General features: G+C 41.8%; 2 protein-coding genes across 6 annotated transcripts; both read right to left on the bottom strand.

The window, feature by feature from the left end:
- Positions 1–603: 603 nt before the first annotated feature.
- On the bottom strand, positions 604–4,066 carry LOC136441586 (heme-binding protein 2-like). Its single transcript, XM_066437958.1, has 6 exons — positions 3,945–4,066; positions 3,635–3,698; positions 2,234–2,424; positions 1,695–1,834; positions 1,358–1,521; positions 604–897 (listed from the first exon to the last, which is right to left on the bottom strand). The coding sequence occupies exons 2-6, from the start codon at positions 3,691–3,693 to the stop codon at positions 834–836; spliced, it is 618 nt and encodes a 205-aa protein (XP_066294055.1). The 5' UTR covers positions 3,694–3,698; positions 3,945–4,066; the 3' UTR covers positions 604–833.
- Positions 4,067–5,833: 1,767 nt separating this feature from the next.
- LOC136441584 (uncharacterized) lies at positions 5,834–17,480 on the bottom strand. Of its 5 annotated transcripts, none has more exons than XM_066437956.1 (20): positions 17,352–17,480; positions 16,603–16,686; positions 15,305–15,501; positions 14,830–14,969; positions 14,349–14,512; positions 13,160–13,380; positions 12,574–12,716; positions 12,202–12,309; positions 11,805–11,939; positions 11,493–11,603; positions 10,972–11,149; positions 10,454–10,593; positions 9,653–9,763; positions 9,127–9,261; positions 8,654–8,755; positions 7,998–8,163; positions 7,490–7,626; positions 6,992–7,102; positions 6,650–6,787; positions 5,834–6,149 (listed from the first exon to the last, which is right to left on the bottom strand). In XM_066437956.1, exons 2-20 carry the CDS (start codon positions 16,680–16,682, stop codon positions 6,060–6,062), a joined length of 2,607 nt encoding a protein of 868 aa, XP_066294053.1. In that variant the 5' UTR covers positions 16,683–16,686; positions 17,352–17,480; the 3' UTR covers positions 5,834–6,059. The 5 variants fall into 5 exon arrangements, with proteins under 5 accessions (XP_066294053.1, XP_066294050.1, XP_066294052.1 ...); XM_066437953.1 differs by lacking the exon at positions 17,352–17,480 and adding an exon at positions 16,929–17,050; XM_066437955.1 differs by lacking the exon at positions 17,352–17,480 and adding an exon at positions 16,933–17,049.
- Positions 17,481–23,931: the final 6,451 nt, after the last annotated feature.

The following is a 23,931-nucleotide window of genomic DNA, read 5'->3' as shown; positions in this document are numbered from 1 at the left end:
TATATGTAACGGAGTATTAAGACCGTTACATATGCAACTGAGCTGTTGTATAACGGCCGTATACGTAATCGCCAACAATTGAAAGACAGTTCATTTAGGGACTATCAGGGCTCATTACTAGGGCTCATTATTTCGTCTCCTTAAACTTAAAGGAAATACGTAAACACTACCTTCACGGCGAAGGTAAGAATGAGAACCACCCCCTTCATAACCTTGTACCACCAACAAGAACGTCAACATCACGAGAAACCGTACGAAAAGACTTGATAATGTCCACCTCAATTAGACTATTCACATTTAGCTTGATGTGCACTCGCAACTACAAAACGTTCTGTGATCGTTACCATACGTGATTGATTTTACACGTTTGTGTACTTAATATATATCTGGTATGGTTCTTGTATCGCAGTTGTTAGACAATGCTTGTAAAAGTCAGCACAATTCAGTTGTATATTTCACTGCTCGTTGATATTTAAGCTTTAGACTGATTGATTTATTAATTCATTGACTCTTTGATTAATTTATTGATGGTCCTTAAGACAACTTTCTGAAAGGAATTATCATTGCTTGTCCTTCAAGATAAAAGACGAATGCAGCCAGATACACCTTTGCGTTTTACTGAACTTTATTCAGAAATAGCGAAGAGTACAAAGAGGAAAAACACAAATATCAAACGCAGACAAATTTTCACATTATACACAATACAACATTTTCAGTAGTCAGGAACAAGTACGTGTTATTACAAAATATACATGCATATCGAAAGCTATTTTCATAGATTGAGACTGCAGCAGTTATTTGAAGGTCTGTTGGTTGGACGAGGTTTCCAAAGTTTACTTCCTGCCGTTGCTGCTCATCACCCAGACTTCGTTGTGGCGGTTCGTCATCTCGAAAGGACTGTACAAAATAGAAAATGCAAAATATAAATGTTCGAGGCCTTGCCTTTCCATACCTCTTAATTTCTTAAGTGCTCACTTCGTGTCTGTGAGGAACTCTTGCTGTCAAGTGTTCTTCTATCACAAGAAGTGTTCCAACGTCCTACCATGACCGAGGGCTAGGAGTGGGCTGTTCAGTAAATATAGGCAAAGTACGTAAGGGCTATACCCTTTTCTGTCGCTCTCATTGTTTGTTCAACATGCTATATGAATTCATTTTAAGAGATAGCATTTTATCATATTACCGAATTGTTTGACTGTTCTGTGCTACATTGCCTTAGACCTTAGATCCTCCACAGCTAATATTGTATCGGTCGGAATCTTTACGTTTTGTGCTGCTACTTTATATATTCTTTAAGTAAAAGCTAAATAAGCGATAAGACCTCTGAAATATTGATTTAATGAGGTTTTTGTCTACGTACGCATTATACGCCGCCGAGTAGTAGAAGCTGTCCTCGAAAGTTTCGCCCGCTTCCGTCAGTTTCTGCTCCACCTCCTGGCGGTTAGAGTTGGTATTCCACCCGTTAGCCCAGCCTCCGTACGACTTCACATACGCCGTCGACTCGGGCATGTGATCGATGTATACCTGGAAAATAAAGACCGTTGTGTTGTGGATTAATTGGACTTATTTGTGATTACCAGCAGGGGTTGTCATATGTCATTATGCACTTAAATTTGCTATTCAAATCCATTGAGATGATAAATAATAAAGTAACCACCTGCTCACATTATACACGTAAGGGGTCTGAACACACTTACGTCAGTGTTGGTCGGCATTGGCGGGCTGTCCCAGTGCTCCCGGGGGAGCATGAAGGAGACGGTGTACTCCTTCCACAGCCACCAAGACGTCTCCTCGGGAATCTTAATCAACACAGGCTGGGTCATCTCGATCTTTACTCCTGTCGTTTGAAGATGATAAACATATCAAGAAAACATGAATTGCCAAATAAATGTAATTGCTCAATGTTGAGTTGATAATGTTGACCCTTCAAAGTTGCTTGCTTGTCATATATCCCTTTACTATTGGCTTTATAAAACACTGCCATCTTAATCAAAGATAAAAATACCAACATTTACTAGATGATAAGCAGATGTTGTTTGTCATTTCCTTCAATAGTCTCTCTTTAACCCAACGTAGGGTCACGATAGAAAGATCAAATTTCACAATTTCAAAACTACACTGTACCATTCGTAAACAAAGGAATAATGAGACAAAACAATGTACGGCAAATAAACAATGAAAAGTAAAGATATTGTAGAAGGAATAAATGTAATGTACTATTAGAAGTATTTCTTACCGGCTTCATTTTCTCCACCGATGTAGGCGAAGAGTTTCCAGAAGCCCCTCATACTGGCGATGCCGTAGTTCATGCTGCTGACCTTAGTGGAGACCCACTTGGTGTCGCTGTACCTCCGGACCTCATAGTCACTTGTGGAGCGCACACTGTCAAACTCGGGGCACTCTAGGTTACAGAAGTCACCCTGGGAGCTGAGTGGAGGAGAAATTGAATATGATTACTGTGTGTGAGTGGGTTGTGTGAGGGTTGATTGTGCATTTAGTCAAACGGGATGGTCTGAAGATGATTCCCTTGACAAGTAGGTTTTTTTTATTAGAGATATGGGCATAGTGGCGCTACACTCAAGTATAACAACTTATATCACAGCGCCACAGAAAAGCTACATGAAATTAGACAAGGACAAACTTGAGAAAATTTCTTGAACAGACGTAAGATAAATAAAATATGACTTGACTAAATCGGATCAAACTAATGCGAATAACAAGGTAATTAGATGATTAGATATACAAAGTATAGAAATTCAAAAATAGCATTAGGGTTTATAGTGCATTAAGTTAAACGGGGGCGCAGGTAGATGATTCCCTGGTAAATCCAAACTAAACGGTGCAGCAGATTCTCGGTGAAACGGTCGAGCGGCTAACTACACAAGTGGTCACGCGAAATCGGCGTATGTTGGCAGGGCGCTTCACTAAGATCAATAATCCCCGGCCACATCTTTAAATACCTGGAACCGTGTCCTGCCACGTGAGAACGCCTTACCTAACCACGTAATCTGTGTCAAAGCTAATGTCAACAAACGGCAAGATAGGTGTGGCCCTTTTGGCCTGCTGTACCAATGTGCATTGCGAGGTTGGCGTGCTTAGCCCTAGTTCTTGCGCATGCTCGTCAAAGGTTATCTAAGAACAGGTCTTAGATAAGTTAACTTAATCTCAACTGTTAAGACAGGCTGTGATTTCTCAACTTATCATTGAGAGTTAAGGCTCTGTTTTTGAATCTGCCAAAAACTGTCCAAATCTTTTTCAACTCAGGATAAAGGGGACAGAAAGTGATACACTTGTTCACACGCGATATGTAAATCAAATACATGTGTAATAGGTCTTTGCTTCCAGGGTGGAGCCAAGATTGTTTAACCACGCCCCTTCCCTTACATAACGGGCGGATTACACAACGGGTCCCGTTGCGAAAACATGTTATGAAACTAATCAAAGTAATCAAAACATGAATGATGATTGTTGACGCTGATGGAAATCTGACGAGTGACAAATTAGTAAGCAAGGAGACAGATGCATTTGTAAACTGTTTTTTTTTGCAATCCGATAGCAAGAAGAGGTTTTTGATGCAGAAAAAAAATTGTGGCGGAAAAAATTGCACAGGGAAAGAGGAAGATTTTTTCCAACTCACCCGACAACTGCCTTGATCAAGACCACACACCCAAGGGCTAGAAGGTAGTACCGCATCATGATGACTGAAAGAAATAAAGACATAGAAGTACGTAAAGACCTCGGCGTGGGCAAGTCAAGATTCTGAAAGATATCATCGGTTACAAGCGTGATATTCATCTGAAAATTTCCTAAAACATTGGAAATCCTGCCCCCAGACGGTCGAATTCGTTGCATATAGCTGTAGTCAATCTAATCATTGTTGATACCGGTTCAACGTCAAGAATAGTACGTTTCTTCAAAATAAAAAGGGCGAACAAAAGACTACACACCTGTCTCTGTTGGTTGCCGCTGCGACTTGTAAGAATATGCACCGTTCACCAGTGTTAAATAGGGAATCCCACGTGTCCGTACTCGTGTTACTCGTGTTCAAGAACACGTGAGGTCAGCCAGCTTGTTGAATAGAGCAGATACTCTGAAGATTACCGTTCGCGGGTTTTGAAAGTAATCCACGCGTGTTGAGGAATGTGAGGTCAGCTTGTTAAACAGACCAGAGAGATTTACGTAACATAGAATTTCGAAGTTGCATTTTGACACACCCAAAATACAAACGGTGACCCCATACGACACGTCTATAACGTTGGGTAACATAAATTCGGGATTTTTCCGATAATGTTTGACTGAAATCAATCTAGCAGAACAATAAACCATCCTTTTTTTCTATTATTCTGTCAGTATCATGTACTATCTTTGCACTACTCATATATATGGTAGATTTTGTCTCTAGTCGTGCTGACACCATGATATTTCAACTTGAAACTACCGTCCGCCGCACGCACAATGGTGGTGCTGTCGGACAGGGGGGCACATTAATTCGGGAGAGAAGATTCGTCTTGAATAACTTACCGCTAATTACATTTTATACAGCAGCTATTCGTTCCATCCTTGGCTTGAGGATAGTGCTATGGATATAGACGTGTCCAAGTAAAAAAAATACTCGAAAAAACGGCCGTACCGCACGCATCAGGCCTTCGGGAACAACCCGTGTGTTGAGTCGGTAGAACGTCACTCAAAGTTCACCCCCACCGTCATGGAAATTTGTACATTATTCATCGGGGCGTTAGCTGGATGCCGTAGAAATGGTAATACTACTATGTCCATGTGTTTCTGCTTGTGCTAAGAGCAAACTTTGAGGAAAATATCGCCATCAGTCCACTATCACACACAACATTTAGACAAAAAAGTGTTCCTCGCAAACGTTTGTCGTCTGCCGAATAGCAGGATTCTGGGTAATGAATATGGCGGCGGGAAAATTCACCGTAGTGCCGTAGCCATTGGTTGTAGCAACAAAGAGGCGTTTTGATGATTAATCACACTTATAGTCCAGTTGTAGGTTAGCAAAAGAGATTCTAATAAGTTGTATTGTAAATAATTGTGTTTAGCAGGAAGCGGATGTGACATTTGTCTTATAAACCAGCGAACAACTATGTACATATAATTCTCCCACGAAGCCCTCAGACTGTGACAATAAGGGACGGAGAGTTTTTGACGTAGCCAACTTCTAATGCATGGTTATCGAAGCTTTTCAGACAGTGTTCTGAATGCGTTAGTCTGTCAAGTTTGCATTTCTAGCGGTATTACTGATGTTGCATCTAGCACATATCCCTAAACACCCCGTTTTCGAAAAATCCCGAATTTAAGTACCCCGCGAATTTATGTTACCCAACGTTATATAACCTATTTGCTGTATCTTAATGCTAATGCTAAAACTGTTCGTCGAGTAATAAAGCTGTATCTTAGGAATTTTAAATGTTAAAAGAAGTTAGCCTTTTCCAAGATTCAATTTATACGTATACTCAAGGAGATCACGTTTAATATTTCGTATCTATATAAGCATGTGGTCATGCGTATGGCTTTTCTCAGGGAGCTCCAATCTTATTGTCCTTCTACAGCTTGATTCTTGAATACTGTAGAAACGTAACACTATCGCTCCATCAAGATCATTGTCACAGTAATGTTTTAACAGACACTTGGAGTTTTTCTTGGTGTATTGTTATTTTATGGTGAAGAAGTTAGGGATGCAAAAAGTTACCAATGATTACCTAGGCTCCGTCGAAAAAGAAAACATTACATATGCAAATGTTTTCCACGTGTTCCTTTGTTATCTTTTATAATTACTCCTCATTGTGCACAAGAATAACAACCTCAGCGGGAAAACATGTAGATTTGGCTGAATTGTTGTTTATTCAAAGTAGATGAAAAACACAGATAAGAGACACATTCATCATTAACAAGTCTGCTGAAAGTTAGAATACACATCTTTGCATTCAATTCGCAGCTTTACTGTCAACAACAGAGGTCACGTTTGATACCAAGATAAACATAAAATCAATCAAGATGATTTCAAAGTTAACAGTTTTGCTCGGACTTGACGTTGTCTCCGAAGTTTACTCTTCCTTCTTCACCATCCATAATTCGTCGAGCCGCTTTTCAGGCTCCACCTCTGGGCCGTCATACTCCAGCAGTTTGATCCAGTCCTAGTCACAAGTAGGATCAAAAGATTGGTAAGATCAAGGAGGTTATCTGCCTATAACCTCCTTGGTAAGACTGAACCAGAGCGCTAGTTCCGTCGCATAGATACACATGTGTAATGGGTCGAATACCAAGGAAGTCGAGTATTTAATCGATAACCTTTATTTACACAGGTTAGCCCTTTGGCCCAGAAATCTGCATACGACGCAGGTAAAGGGTTAACACAAACAACAAAAAACAAATTACGTCATAAGCACACACACATACGCACGCACAGCTGACGCTCAAATATACACACACTCACACACATACACACACACACACACACACACACACAAACACGCACACACACACACACAAACACACACACACACACTCACAAACACACACACAAATCAATATACATGGCCGCAAATGATAGTTTAAGGTTAACATCGAAGGGTCAACGCTTGGAGTCTCAGTACAGACATCATATCTTCACCTCTGGAAGTGTACTATTACTTACCGGCTTGTACTTGATGCCGGCCTCATCCAGCGCGCCCATGAATGACTTAGACATCTGAATGAGGTCTGAGTCGCTCGGTTTGGGTCCGCTGAAGCTCATGACATAGGCAGTATATCCCTGAGTCTTGTATAACGTTACCTGCGAAATACAGAAATAAAAGTGTTGTCATTGGCCGTTATCAACCAATAGACCTTGACACATTGATCGCAATGTATTTTCCGTTACGACCATTCTACATGTACAGAGACCCTTAATGTTTTCGAATAGCACCCCTATCTTAAATGCCTTAGATATTTTGAACAAGCTTAAGATATTCTATAATCACTGGAAGCAAAAACTCACATCTTCTTCAATGGGGTAAGGAGGATTTCCTTGGTCATGTTCTTCAGGAACCCAGAAGGCCACGTGCAAGTCCTTATCACAACCAAACCTACGGTTGTCTTTCTGCCACATCTGAAACACACGTGTGGTTATACTATTAAATCCTGAATACCTTATTGGCTAATTGCCCTTTAATAGCAACTATTACAACGTCACCCTATCTAGTCAGTGTAGCCACACATACTGGTTATACCGGTAATCTGTGAACGGATATATTTATAGATAAGAATAAGAACACGATGGTGATGACCAAGTACATGTACTTGTATATGAGAAGGATACATCGACCTTGGCTGATATATATATTTCATCCTTGACTTGACAGATAACCACGATACAAGTGTATATGGATACTAAACTGGGGGAGACATCCTTAAGTTCATTTAGTTACTAGAACATCCATTGCGGTATATCCATATTGCACACAGATGTGAAGTATAGATTAGTTTGAATCCTTACCACAGTCATCAGAGGTGAGGTCCTCTCCATGGAGACACGCCCGGTGTTGGTACCGGACATGTACCGGAACAGCGGCAACATTTCGGGGGGACCCTGCTTCGTGGAACAGCCGAGGAACTTCTTGTCCACCCATGTGCCTGTGGGGAAACCAAATAGATAATATCTCGAAATTTTTCACCTCTTCTTTGATAGGCGTGATCATCTTCAAATATGAAATCTCAAGCAACAGGACGAGGATGCATAGAAGCATAGACTCGGGGTAGAACTTCCGATTCAGCAGAGGCTTGGAACTTCAGTTTGAAGCAGTCTCAAACGAAAGACACAAGAGGAGTTAGAAAGGTGAAAATAACGCAGTCATTCTCAGGCGTCGGCGGTGAAGCATTAAGTTTTTGGCGACGCCTCGGGGCACGCCCGATGGGATAGTATTGCTCATGTTATTCTAACTATGTATAAAAGGTATTTAGAGGCTACGGTTAATTATGTTAGTTATCATATGATTATTACCTACCGTGGGGTGTCTTCCTTTCGTCGAAGTTGTTGAAGCTTCTGATGACGTCAAATTTGGGACACTCCGGACATGTTGGGCATGCTGAACTCTTACACTTTCTCTCCCACATGGACGGGGCCGACGGCACGACGTCTGGTTTGTAGGTAGAGGTGTCAACATCGAATGTCTGACAGGGCAAACAATAAACAGTAATAAGTTATACATATTATCAACATGTAATTGGTTAGGGTAAAAAAAGGAAAAGGTAGTCTTATAGCTTTTTTTGGCCGGAGGTTGTTATCCACTGTGTCTTGGTCGCGGTATTGGAAGGCGGAGCCCAACCCTCTCTCTTTCCAGTGCCTTTTAATTACCTCCCCAGCCGAGGTCAGGTACCCATTTTTACACCTGGGTGGAGTGAATAAGTCGCGTGGTGCTTTTCCCAATGGCACAACATCGGTGGTATGTTAGGGTCTTCGAACCCAGAATCTATTGGTTCTGGGACAAACACTCTAACCGTTGCACCAACACGACGCAATTGTGTGCGGATGGAAGTACTTAATATATGAGCATGTCTAAAGCTAGGGGTCCGGTGTGCGAAGTGGAAACCTACATGTATCAGTCTGGTACTGTATTACGCAGCTTGTACTTAAGGTACAAACAAACAAATGAAATCGTACCACAAGGTCCTCAGCCTCGTCATTGCGTGGTTTTTGGAACCATATCTCGTTGTACCGGTCGACCTTCTGTGGACCGTCATACACGACAACTTTGAAGTACTTCTGTAAAAGATAAATATGATTCATCACATTTTTCCAGTGGACCAATGCTATCTAAATAATGTGTACGTACATATGGGATGCCTTTTATGCGACCTAACTATTGCCACAAATGTATGTTTTTCAAAATGTGTAATAATTCTGTACGGCAAATCAAACGATGATAATCTAAGTATTAAATCTATATACATGTATACTATTATGACATAATGGGATTTTGCATAAAAATCTACTGAAACATACCTACTTTTTAACACACATGTACATGTACATGTACATGTACATGTAACATTATTACGTAAAAATCTACTTTCCAAGTGGTAAAGAAATGTTTAGATACGGTTGATCAAACTGTAAGTTTGATATGTTCTTACTGTTTTGTACGGTACACCAGCAGCATCCAGGCGACTGCGGAACTTCCTGGCGAGTTGTTCGATCTTGTCGTTAGTCGCGTAACCGCCGAACGGCATGACGTACACGTGAGGCCCACGGCTGTTGTACACGTACACCTGGAGGGGATGGATGTGAAGGACCTTTCAGACTTAACAGTTGCTAATTTGAGACGTTCTTACTCCGTCTTGCAGGCTCCTTATTACTATTCATGAAAGCCTCGAGTAGGATTCAATGTCAGCCATATACATGACTAAAACACAATAGTTTCATTTGTAGTGTACCGCCACGACGTGAATGTATTGCCTTCAGTGTGTAGGACCGTTTGGAATAATACGTTAGCAAAATGGATGGTTACTTTGACACCCTTTCATATCATGGGACATTTGATCACATATATATTGAATTGTTCCAAATGTCTCTTGTTAAGCTAGTATGAATGTGCATTTAAATTCCTACATCTGTAGTGTGATGCGCGTATACCTTTACACAAGTTACGCGTATACGAACCTCGTCGTTTGACGGCGTCGGCGGCGTGTCCTGGTGCATCTCGGGAAGGATGACGCACGTCCTGTACTGCTTCCCGCAGGAGTCTCCCATCTCAAGGTTATCCATATCGTTCTGTTCAGGACAGGGGCAAGTGATATCATATCAAATCTATGGCTGCTTTGTCCCAGAAAATATGAAAATGCCAGCAACATGAATTCCCGCTACCAGATGATAAAGGCAACGATGGTCTAGAAAATGTTGTCCAGCTCTAAGTTATGACGTCGTTATTGTATCTTCATATTGATAGAAACTTCTGCTAGCTTAAATGCCGAATCATGGAAGCTGGTGTGTCACGACGAAGGACGGTATTACCGGCCATTTGGATACAGATAGAGATACAGTTATCAGAGTTTGGTCCTTCTTCCTCCTAGGGTTGATACATCTAAGCATTACGCTATGATGTTTGTTTCTTTAATTGCTAGGGATTTACCTAACCGCCAACCTTACTAATGTCGTTTGAAACTAAAAAAAAGTTATACTGCATTTAAGCAAGTACGGTCAAACCTGTAGAAGTGACCACCTCTTCATAAGGCCACCTGGCCAATGTGACCACTTTTGGGGGTCCCTTAGATAATTTTTCCTTAAGACTCTTGTCCTCAATGACTATCTGCCACCTAGACCAAATCTTATCGGTCAACTGAGTGGTCTTCTTGGGCAGTTTACTACTTCTAGATTTTCCTCAGCTTATGATGTAGGCTTTCATAACTACACTACCTTACCACGGCCGTGATAGTATGTTGTACATGTGTTGCTCCTACTCACCCAGGTAAGGATCGGCGTTGTCGTGTCCATCTTGACCCCCGCGGAGTTCTGTCCGCCGGTGTAGTCCAACAGACGGTAGAACATCTTCAGACTGGCGCTCTCGTAGTTACAGGAGGTCGTGTGCATACACACCCACTTAGCTGCAGATCGGAAACATCATCTCATATTTTGTACTGTCTACGAACTTGCCATACATTGTACCCGTTACATTTGTTGTGCAATAAACTTTACTTTACATGAAATCCAATCAGTAGGTGGTGATCCGCAATGTAAAATGCTGAATTCTAATCCCCCAGAACCACCATTGGTATCCTTTGCTGCATACATGTTAGCCGAACAAATACAATCTGAGCGTTTCCCCAATATTCACCGGATAGAAAAATGTATTGTCTGGAGGTAAGGCTAGTGGACACGGGATCGGACTATTTGTAACTCCAGCGTTAACGTTGCTCCTCTTTCTATACTCCCTAGTGCCCCCTACATGTTCACATGGGATTATATATCCGCTTTTAACACACCTTTCTTGATGGCTCTCTCGACGAACCCGTCGTAAGTCTTGACAGTCTTGAACACGGGGCACTCCCGTCCCTGACACCCGGGCGGCACGTCCTGCGCACGGCTGGTGGGGAGGATGTCCAGGTCGTCTTCCACCTCTGTCTTCTTCTCTTCCTTCTCTGTACTTCCTGCGCCGGCGATCTTCAATGACAATAAGGGGTTTTAAAAAAACATCGAAGAATAATGAATGTCTGAACTTTATTGCTCAACAATCGCACATGGTACAATGCATGGCATTAAATCAACAATACTACAAAGCTAATCTATCCTACAATTCTAACTATAGAATATTAAATAAAAGTATATGGATTACAATATGGTCAAAAATCTAGACATTTCATTTCACTCTTACTTCATTTGTTACACATTGCACTGTTTGCTAGAGCACAAAAGCTGTGTTCTCAGACAGTTAGGAAATCGTTATCAAGAATTGTATCATTGTTACTATCGACAAAACATGATGAGTAATACAAAGTGTAGTTACCTTCTCCCACGTCTGTGGTGTCATCGAACCGTCTCCTTTCCCCTTGGCAAAAGCGATCTCCGTGTAATTGTTAGATGTGAAGTCATCGTACGCTGTAGCAAAGAACATGTCCTGGGACAAAGAATTTTATGTATTATTTCAAGCTTGGATAGTCAAATAGAAAAATTCTTGCGGCGGTGCAAATGTTCTAGAAAGTATTTTGCTGGTAGTAAAGAAATATACGCCTACCTTATTTGGACAGCCGTCTTAGCAAAAAGTTTTAGAAATTAAGACAAGTGTACAAAACGCCTTTAAGATATACAAGGAGCTTACCTTTGTATATTCTACGCCTTCTTCATCCAGAATCGTCATGAATTTCGCCGCCATCTTACTCATATGTTTCTTAGTCGGATAGCCAGAAAACGCCATGAGGTAAAAGTTGCTTGTAGGTGCCTCGAAGATGAACAGCTGTAATAGAATAGCAAAGAACAAACGGTAACCAAAATTCGCAAAGAGAGGTGAAGAGCTTCGGGAAACAATTGAAAGACACTTGTAGAATGTATTGCAAGGAGACCAGTGTCATTTCGACGCTCATAGCGATACGAATAGACTGCATATACACGGTCATTTTTGAGCTGCTACGATTCAACTTGAGTGTATAATTTACCCCTTGCTGCTGTCGTTTCACCAGAGTTTGATATACTTGAAACGTCAGATGAACCTTATTTACCCTTTCATCCTTTGGTTGAGGTGGGTTTTCATAGGCCGCCTTCGGTAGAGTCAGACACGTGGTGACGGTCTGGGTACACTCTTCACACAGGAAAGTATCCGTCGGCATCTAATAAAGAAGGCAAGGTCACAAAAATGGCTAACTTGTACATATTGAAATTTGAAATTGCAGAGATCAGGCGTTATGTATCTGTCTATTCTATGACCAACGCACCATGCTAGCAATAGAGGGGAAACATTATTCAAAGACCAGAACAAGCATGACACCAGAACTAACATCAACAATAACAGCCAACTGGAAAACGTATGGCCATAACAAATCCAACGTTTTCGAAAGATGTCGTTTTATTTTTCGCTACTAAGCTGTACCCACCATCATGAAGGTTGACAGTATGGAGTCTATCTTCGCTTGTTGGCTGTTTTGTCCGGCCAGGTACTGGTACAGCGGCAGGTAGTTCTGGTACGTCGCCGCCTCCCAGTCCGACCCCGGGTTGGACGTGATGCAGACTCCCTTGGCTGTGGCAGGGAGGGCAAGAAGACAAACGGTATTCTTTAATAGATATTTCTCTAATAAAACAACTTCCCTACACAGGAAAGTATGCCGGATTGCGTGACAATGGGAAACTACTTTGGGAAAATACCATGATATCAACAAGTGCGTCAATGTACAGATTCGCAGACTAGAGCTGGCTAGGCATAGGTCGTTTTACTCGGCTTGGGCATGTCAACCAATTGCGAGTAGCGATTTTTGCAGAAGCAGGAACGTATTATGTTATATTCTTGGCAAGCCGTATACTAAGAATATTGACCCATTTGATTTGCCTCTATATAATTTTTTTTCCTTTGGTGATCCTCAATTGTGCACGTGCCAAAAAAGCCACCTGTGGCCTTCATTATTACAAACATTTACACGTGATTGCGCATCGCGTCTTTGCTGGTGTTGAGATAGGAAGTCATACTTGGCGTCATGGTCCTCTCAATGAACTTCCTGGGACTCTTCCTCTCGACGGTTGAGAACGGCGCGCACTCCTTGACGTCACACCCGTCCGGGACGTCCTTGACGGGGATGACTTGGCCGACGTTCGCTTCCCTGAGGCATGACGGGAGATACGAGCCCCGGATGTAACCGTCTCCTCCCAGAACCCAGATCTCGTTGTGCCGGTCGGTCATCTGGTAGGGACTAAAGAGACAAAGAAGAAAATGAAAATCTCAACTAATCTTTAACACAAAGAGGTTTGACAAAACATACCATGGGCATCTTTAGTGGTTCAACTGAAATATACATTGTAGCTAATGCCGTCCAACTAGTCAGAGTCTAACAGTAAGGTTCACAATAGTGAGATACGTCTTTGGGCAGGGCACACCGTTAGGGCACCCACTCTTCTCAATCCTCAATGAGTGTGGTGGGTTGAAAGTCAGATAGTGCTGACTTCTTCTGACTTGTCCCGCCTTCAGACGGATAGGTCAGAAATTTAGTCAGAAAGCTTGGAAAGATAGAAAGACGTAACGTAAGATGACCAATTAACGTCCGATTTATTCAAAACGTATTTATCTTAAAACCGCGCGGACAGAGCCAAATTTCAAACCCATGGGCAGAAATATCAGCTCTTCTAAAAAGAAAATGCATGGTCCGTAAGTTTTTCTCCGCCTGTTTAACGCCGTGCGAGCATGTTTTCATACTGAGGTATATGATGAAGAATTGTGCTAGGTAACCCATTATCGTCCACTTCTGAATCTCTTCCCTTCTAGCGCTATGTTTGCAGAACATAGACCAGAAAAAAATTCACAGTAACTGTCCAAAGTAGTCTGCAGACAAATGATAGTAAAATCACTATGTCTGTCAGGCCACTTGCTTAACGCGATGGAAAAAAACAATGTTTATCTGTAAATTTCCCCCACATGCGTGGCGTGGCGTTCACGTGGTAAACGCATGGCCATTATGTTTTGCTGTGCAAAAATTAAAGAGATGGCTAAGGATAATATTTATGATGTTCTTTATTGCTCATGATAACAGGCGTTGGTATGATACACCGCGACAAGTGGACATGAGCCAAACCGGACGTAAATAGGTTCTGCACGTAAATAGGTCATGTTACGTTAGCGATTTCCCCTCCCAACCTCTGCTTGCAGCGTGCGTTAAGTACTTACGGCTGGTACGTAGCGGTGATGACTCCCTCATCGACAATGACTTCCCCGTTCTCCTGAAGCTTGCCGACGAGTTCCTCCTGCATCGTATTAGCATTCCACCCGGTCAGCCAGCCGCGGGATGACTGGACAAACACAACCTCCTCCGGACGGCGTTCTATGTCCAGCTACGGTGGAGAAGAAACAACACAATTTGCTAGACATAGCTGAAAGAGACCAATGGACGTAACGTTACTGAATAGTAAATTGAACGAGCAGAGAAAGAGAGGGGTGGGGAAAGAGGCCGCCAAGGGAGAGAAAGACTGAGAGAGAGAGACCGAGAAAGAGAGACGGAAAGAGAGAGAAAGAGAGAGAGAGGGAGAGAAAGAGAGAGACAGGGAAAGGCAGGGACAGAAAGGGAGACAAATAGAAAAGAACACTTCACTCACGTGAGGAGAAGAAACAACGTTTTTTTTTAATATAATAAAACAAATTGTTTCCTCACCGCTGAGTCGGTAGGTAGTGGAGGATTGTCCCAGTGCACCCTGGGAATCATGAAGGAGACGACGTAATCACGGAAGAACCAACCGTCTTTGTCCTTGGGGATGGTGACGAGGACCGGCTGGGTCATCTCCATAGTAATGCCTTTATTGAAAAAAAGAATGATCTCGTTAAGGTCAAACATTTGTAATCGAATATCCAACGTCATTTTCAAACTAAGATACGAACACGCACAAGTGGAAAGGAATCTATCAAAATACTTGAACGAAATGCATACTTTTAATGTGGATATTGTCAAGTCGCAATTGAAACTGCAAGTTTACAATGCAATTACATTTTAGTATCGAAAGAGTACCACAATTATTTAAAACGTTTATATCACTAAGAATACATTTACACTTCATAATGTATTTTTATGAACTTTGACAGTGAGTGAGAGAGAAAGAGTTAAAAAGCTGTTTCTGCAAACTTTTCTGCACCTTCTTCGTTCTCCCCGGTGATGTAGTTGAAGAGTCTCCAGAACGCCCGTGTTGTCCCCGTGACGTAACTGAAGTCGGTGACGACAGTGGATACCCACAGGGAGCTCTCGTACCTCCGGACCTCATAGTCATCCGTGGTGCACAGCACCTCGTACCCAGGGCACTCAAGGGTACAGAACCCCACCTTCTCCTGTTCGCTGGGATAGCAGAAGCACGCTCGTTATCGTACACATTGGTATTGTATTCAAATTTTATTCAAATATGTTTAAATATGAACTTAAAGTCTGAATCAGTTTACTTTGTGTTTGTTTGTTTTATTTATTTAGATCTCCATTAGTGTCACATAGAGAAACACTATTCTACCTGGAGTCCACTTACATAATGTAAATAACAAAAACTTACAATTGGTAAACAGAAAATTGTAGACCTACAATTTTGCTGTAATTACTAATGATGTATCAAGACGAGCGATCAGAACCTTTAAAATGTGCCCTAATGCTGTATAAAGCATTATATACATGTTGAAAAGCCTTGGAGATCCACATGGATACTAGAAACATTGCGACGCGCTATAACAGACCCTTTGCAAACTCTCTAGACGAACAAACGGAGATCATGTTGAGATATACCCTAATTGCTGGACGATCCCCACGTTGTTGACAGCAAAGTCTTTTAGTGAAAAGTTAGAACTTTTCAGACGCGCCCCAGCTTCTGAACAATCCACAGGATGTGTACAAAGTCCTACTGACTAACAGTCTTATCTTATCAGAGGCCTTTGCACTGATTATCTTAAACACTCGCAGGGGGCAATTAGTTATTCCTCTGGACTCAGTTATGGAACAAAGTCCTTTAATCTTTGATCTACCTCCTGAAAACATGTCGATTGACCTATGTACAGCCTGTTGTTAAGGGACTGCAAAACATCTTATGGATGTCTTAAGTAATACAGTGCGTTGGCACGTTAATAGAAGACATTATTGAAAGTGACAAAGTCATTCCTATATCCTTCTAATAAACATATGCATTCATATGCTGCACCGCACGACAATACCAGTCCTCAGATTTATTGTGATATGAAGATAATATATTATAGTGCTAGAAAACCTCAATAGTCGACGAATCGCTGAACTTAACTGATGAAGGCTCCAATTACTCCTACCCATGAGCTGTACTTAATTAGAGTAGCGTATTTAAGATGCGATCTGAGGCATAGACAGAATGAACGTACTTGAACGTACATGTACAGGTATTGGACTTTTGTCAGAATTCAAACTACACCGGGTCACCCGTGCACCTACCTGCCCGGTTCCTTGTCGTTCAAAGTGGCCGACTGGCACACGACGGCCAACACCAGCAGCAAGAGACACTGCCGCATCATGAATCTGAAATAATAAGTTGTGTTCATATACATTCAGTATATCAATACGCGTGTAGAAAACATGCTATTTTTTAACCAGTGTTATCAATGCGCCGCTAAATACCCATCTTTGCACGTCTATACACAAGTATAAAGAATTTGAAACAAAAGACGTACGCCTTACCCAATAACACCCAGGAAGTTAGAACCCGCAATATATTTCCTAATCCGATATGCACTGATTGAAGAATCTCTGTGAATACCAACCTACATATGCCTGGCGTGGGATATCTCGAGCTCAACCTTGAAAGAAGGCTAGGTATCTAGGTTATAAATTCATGATAACCACCTCGACATATTCCTGAGTCCACGCCAAGTTATATATGTGACTAACAAACACTTTTAAGGGGGGGGGGGGGGCGGCAAGTAACACTATGTTCAAGCATGCGCATGTGTAAGGCTATGGCTCGTTTTACTCGTGGTGAACTATTCTTTGGTCCCATGCCCTACAACAGAGGACAAAATTACACCCAAGAAAGATGGGCAGGACGTAATAAAAATACGACGACAACAGATCTGGCCAGGGCTATACATTTACTTAGAGATGAAAAGTTACATCGTTTTCTTTAAAAAACCTGGAATGTAAACGCTACGTTTTAACTAAAGGTAGAAATGCAGAACTGGGTTAACCTTGGGGCCGCGGTGACACAGAAGTAGTTCACGAGGCTTGAGCTGGCCGTACCTCGGTCGTCAGGTCAGCAGTAGTTTGGCTACTGATTCTTTAATCAGAGCATTGTATAAACAAGCAGATCTGCTTCTGTCAGCTTTCCTGAATTGTTTTGTAAGCGTTTTGTAACAGGAGGAAGGATGGGTTATCTTTCCCCTATCGTGTTTATGTATCAATTGACACCATACTGAGTTGACACCGGACATTTGTTCAAATTTTCTTTTGAGGTAGGATTTTCAGAGAGGCTGTAACAGAACCAACAGTCGCATGAATCAATCATTATGTAAACGTGTATTAGTACTTATACATAGACAAGAGTCCCACCCCGGAATCCGTAGGAGACAACCTCTGTGAAGTAATTATGGTGTTGTCTTGTGGGCTTAGGTGTTTGATACCCTCTTAACCAGGAATAACAAAGTATGTAAAACATGTTTCCATTTATGTCCATGTAGTTGTTTATAATATCACCACGAAGTAACCAAGGCAGTGGCATAGCTTCTGCGTGGAGAGTAGCCAATTAGTTCTAGGCAGCTAAAGCTTGTGTTGTAACGTTACAGGCTACCATTAGGCAACAAACAGGTGTTTAATGGTGTCACGTTACTTATAAAGATACTGCTATGGTGCCCAAAAGCGGCAGGCATCATCCGGACCTCACTAAGTGCCGACATGCCAAAATAACAACAAATGCATCAAAGGGATCCTATCTGGAGTTATAGCTGCGCAAACACACAAACCCAGGCCATCGCAATACCGTAGGAGATAAACAACCTTCACGGAGGTAATGAATAACAATGTAATGGCAACAATGCGTGCTACAATTGATAATCGCCGATTCCTTGCAGCGTGGCAAGGGCCTCACCAAGCGGATTAAAAAGAAATGGCACAGCAATGATATTTCCAATACGATCTTACATTGGATATTTAAGAGCGTCCTCTAACAGCTGTGGTAATAAACGCCCCAGAATCAAAGACCTGGCTAGAGGCAATGCTATATTTAACTATTGAAAAGAAACATTAGATTATGATAAGAAATGTATTGGAATTCCCCATCGGTCATCACTCAGCGGCCAATCAACATTTATCCCGTAGATACATACGGGTTACTTGGTGATATTCCGGCAGACCAAATATTAGTCTACACCAATTGATCACTTTATTTTATCGGACCAATGGGCATCGACATAACAAAGCCGACAGCGTAGTTGCAGTTCTACTTTCTTTCGCTATATAACAGTGGCGTCCTTGTACCGAGGCGAATTCGAGAAGCGAATTAATTTACCCTCCATCGGTTTTTAAAAGTATTCGGAACCTTGATATACTATGTGTCCCCTTTAGTATGCAATTTCGATTTGGTTTTCCGAAGAAGGCTCTACAAAGCCTGCGTGATGCATCCTATTCTTTCGATGGTGCAGTTGAAGTTCATAATGCTGCACTTATCAAACTAACAGATAGAGGGCGCTAAAACATCACCTAGAATAAACTGAACTAGAGTTCCACGACCTCATATCTTCGCCAAATAATATGAATTGTACCGACAGATGCAAGTACTGAATTCCCGCCATTTACCAATATGGCATTACAAAGCCGTTTTTCTAAACAATAATTAAGTTCAAGTCTTTATTTGCTTAAATAATATCTATCAATGTTCCCCTCTTTCTCAGTGGCTTGATATGCCACAGGTCTGAAAGTCCTCTCACGGAATGTCAATGACGGTTAGACATCCAGGTAATAAGATACGCAATAAAACTGGATGGATTTTCGAAACGTAGTGAAGTACACATGTAGTATAACTCTATCAAATATTAGACCCTGTTTTGCATAATCAGCATCTTATTGTGTAACTTGGCTTGGCTATGTCAATTATCAGATTCAGCTATTTTGAAATACCCAACATGAATATAAAAAGTCCTGTCATTTATGACCATAGTGTTATTATCTTTGTATAATCTCAGCAATAATTCAAATGAGGTCAATTGAATAATTGATATTTCGATTATGATTGATATTTACTAGCCTCTCTTTCTCAGTGAAGGATGACACAGTTTTCAAAGGTGATTTGTTTTTATTTGTTTTTTCGGCTGTGGAGAAGTACAGCCAGGGCTACCAAAGGCTAAAGCTATTACAAAGGGTTAGCCCTGGTAACTGAACAATATGCAGACCTTGTTATAAGCTTTAACAAAGACTAGAATACGACTAAAATGCATATAAACGGGCACAAACATAGAACTCAGCGCATTTTAAAATATTTCATTAATCATGCAAATTAGGTCCTGTTTGGCATAATTACCATGTTACGTCAATCGTAGGATCCACTTTTAAATCTTCATACCAAACATAACAGATACATTTTAGTCCTGTTTTTTCAATTGCCTAGCTACTAGTAGTAAGCTAGCTGTTGACCTAGATTCAGGACGCCAGCTGTTGACCTAGATTCTGGACGCCAAGTGTGTACTAACACATGCCGCGCACTATGCTGCGGCAGTCCTATATATGCCAATTATTACGTAAAGTAGGTCATGATCTGCATAGTGAGCATATCAGTATGCTGATCATCACCTAAGGAACATATATACCAAATACAAGAATAATCCATCAACCCCTGCTTGAGTTATCCTCCTCAAAAGTTACAAACAAATAGGCCCACTGCAGTTTAAGGCAAGCTGCAAGGGGGCCCAAACTTGCATCACTTATTCTCTGCCCCAAGATCTATCTACCACTCAAAAAATCATAACCTTAGTACCTACAAAAATTCGACCACAAACTTTAAGCGGATTGATAAACTTTATTTATTTATTATGCAAATTAGTTCCTGGTTTTCATAATATATATTTGATTATGTAAAATATTACCCAAGCTATTTACATACAAAAAATCATGACGATCCATCAACCCCTTCTGTAGTTATTAGCATCCAAAGGTTTCAACAAAAACGCCAACTGCAGGTCCAAACAAGCCGCTAGGGGGCCCAAACTTGCACCACCTATTCCCTGTTCCAGACCCTATGTATGGGTGAAAAATCATGAACCTGGCACTTTCAGAAAATTCGACCACAAAATTTAAAACTCAGATGCAGTACCTTAATTATCCGCTGGGAGGCCCATTATCGAACTTGACCTTCCTCTTTAACACTCCTACCTACCAACTGAATATCATGCACAGCCGTCAACAGCACCTCGAGTTATGCTGGCGACATACAAATTCACACACATATAAAGCCCGCTGCAGTACCGACGGAACATGCCAGGGAAACCATTTTTGAACTTGACCTCCGTTTCCACAACATCTACACACCTGCAAAAAATCATGAAGATCCATCAACGTTTCCGTCACTTTTTTTGCCTACATACAAACACAAAAAAATGCAAAGTCTACTGCAGTACTGTTGGAAAACGCCAGGTAAACCATTTCTGAACTTGACCTTCCTTTGCACAACCCCTACACACCTGCCAAAAATCATAAAGATTCATTGAAGCTTTCTTGAGTTATGCTCCTGACATACATAAAGACCCACCCAACAGATTTTTCAACCGAAAACATAATCTTCTCCGAGTACAAGTACTCGGCGAAGATAATTAATGAATTACATGAACGTATGTGTCCATATGCAGGACAGGGGATAGGCAATGTCCTATAGGGCAGAGGACAGGGAATGCCCTTTCAGCACCTAGGGCTTTAACGTTGGGTAACATAAATTCGTGGGGTACTTAAATTCGGGATTTTTCGAAAACGGGGTATTTAGGGATAACGTTGGGTAACATAAATTCGGGATTTTTTCGATAATGGTTGACTGAAATCAATCTAGCAGAACAATAAACCATCCTTTTTTTCTATTATTCTGTCAGTATCATGTACTATCTTTGCACTAATCATATATATGGTAGATTTTGTCTCTAGTCGTGCTGACACCATAATATTTCAACTTGAAACTACCGTCCGCCGCACGCACGATGACAGTGTTGTCGGACAGGGGGGCACATTAATTCGGGAGAGAAGATTCGTCTTGAATATCTTACCGCTAATCACATTTTATACAGCAGCTATTCGTTCCATCCTTGGCTTGAGGAGAGTGCTATGGATATAGACGTGTCCAAGTAAAAAAAAATACACGAAAAAACGGCCGCACCGCACACATCAGGCCTTTGCTAACATCCCGTTTGTTGAGTGGGTTGAACGTCACTCAAAGTCGATCTCCACCGTCATGGCAACGTGTACATTATTCATGGAAAGTTAGCTGGATGCCGTAGCAATGGTTATACTACTATGTCCATGTGTTCCTTGTTGTGTTAGGAGCAAACTTTGAGGAAAATATCGTCTTCAGTCCACTATCACACGCAACATTTAGACAAAAAAGTGTTCCTCACAAACCTTTTGTCGTCTGCTTGACGACATGATTCTGGGTAACAATATGGCGGCGGGAAAATACACGTGCCGTAGGTTGTAGCAACAAAGAGGAGTTTTGATGATTGATCACACTTAGAATCCAGTTGCAGGTTAGCAAAAGAGATTGTAATAAGTTGTCTTGTAAATAATTGTGTTTAGCAGGCAGGAGATGTGACATTTGTCTTATAAACCAGCGAACAACCGTGCAGTGTGAGTCTCCCACGAAGCCCCCAGACTCTGTCAATAAGGGACGGAGAGTTTTTGACGTAGCCAACTTCTAATGCATGGTTATCGAAGCTTTTCAGGCAGTGTTCTGAATGTGTTAGTCTGTCAAGTTTGCATTTCTAGCGGTATTACTGATGTTGCATCTAGCACATATCCCTAAATACCCCGTTTTCGAAAAATCCCGAATTTAAGTACCCCACGAATTTATGTTACCCAACGTTATGTGCTAGATGCAACATCAGTAATACCGCTAGAAATGCAAACTTGACAGACTAACGTATTCAGAACACTGTCTGAAAACTTCGATAAGCATGCATTAGAAGGCGACGAGGACAAAAACTCTCCGTCCCTTATTGGAACAGTCTGAGGGCTTCGTGGGAGACTCACACTACATCGTTGTCGGCTGGTTTATAAGACAAATGTCACATCCGCTTCCTGCTAAACACAATCATTTACAAGACAACTTATTTTCTTAAAATTGCTGACCTGCAAATAAGTGTGATCAATCATCAAAACCCCTCTTTGTTGCTACAACCTACGGCACGTGTATTTTCCCGCCGCCATATCATTACCCAGAATCCTGTTGTCAAGCAGACGACAAAGGTTTGTGAGGAACACCTTTTTGTCTAAATGTTGCGTGTGATAGTGGACTGAGGACGATATTTTCCTCAAAGTTTGCTCCTAACACAACAAGGAACACATGGACATAGTAGTATTATCAATGCTACGGCATCCGGCTCATTTTCCATGAATAATGTACACGTTGCCATGACGGTGGATGTCGACTTTGACGTTCTATAGCTACTGACTCAACGCACGGGTTGTTCCCGGAACTGGCCTGATGTGTGCGGTACGGCCGTTTTTTCGTGTATTTTTTTACTTGGACACGTCTATATCCATAGCACTCTCTTCAAGCCAAGGATGGAACGAATAGCTGCTGTATAAAATGGAATTAGCGGTAAGTTATTCAAGACGAATCTTCTCTCCCGAATTAATGTGCCCCCCTGTCCGACAGCACCACCATTGTGCGTGCGTGCGGCGGACGGTAGTTTCAAGTTGAAATATTATGGTGTCAGCACGACTAGAGACAAAATCTACCATATATATGGTTAGTGCAAAGATAGTACATGATACTGACAGAATAATAGAAAAAAAGGATGGTTTATTGTTCTGCTAGATTGATTTCAGTCAACCATTATCGGAAAAATCCCGAATCTATGTTACCCAACGTTAGCACTGGGGACAGGAAAAGCCCTTCAGCACTAAGGACAGTGAGTATAGAAGGTCCTTAACAATAAGAGATAGAGAAGTTTCTTCAGCACTATGGACAAGGGACAGGGAAGGTGCTTCAGCACTAAGGACAGGGGACAGGACAGGTCCTTCGGTGCGTAGGACAAGGGACAGGGAAGATCCTTCAATATTAAGAACAGGGGAAGGACCTTCAGCACTAAGGACAGGGGACAGGAAAGGTCCTTCGGCACCTAGGACAAGGGACAGGGAAGATACTTCAGTATTAAGGACAGAGGACAGGGAAGGTACCTCGGCGCCTAGGACAAGGGACAGGGAAGATCCTTCAGTATTAAGGACAGAGGACAGGGAAGGGCCTTCAGCAATAAGAACAGGGGATAGAGAGGTTTCTTCAGCGCCTAGGAGAAGGGACAGGGAAGATCCTTCAGTATTAAGACAGAGAACAGGGAAGGACTCTAGCACCAAGGAGGCAGGGGACAAGAACGGTCCTTTAGCGCCTAGCACAATTAGCGGGAAAGGTCTTTCAGCACTAAGGACAGCCGGTAGGGATTGTACTTCGGCGCTGAGGACATATGGGGCCATTTATATAAATGTGTGAGTGCGCGCGTGTGTTAGAGTTTATGTGCTTCTTTCTGACCTTCGTGATAGTGCTAGTGGTACAGACGTAGTATCAGTGCGCTGCAATTTTGG

This window comes from Branchiostoma lanceolatum, chromosome 9 (genome assembly GCF_035083965.1).
Source record: "Branchiostoma lanceolatum isolate klBraLanc5 chromosome 9, klBraLanc5.hap2, whole genome shotgun sequence".
Lineage (NCBI taxonomy): Eukaryota > Metazoa > Chordata > Leptocardii > Amphioxiformes > Branchiostomatidae > Branchiostoma > Branchiostoma lanceolatum.
This window is presented reverse-complemented; position numbering and strand designations above follow the sequence as displayed.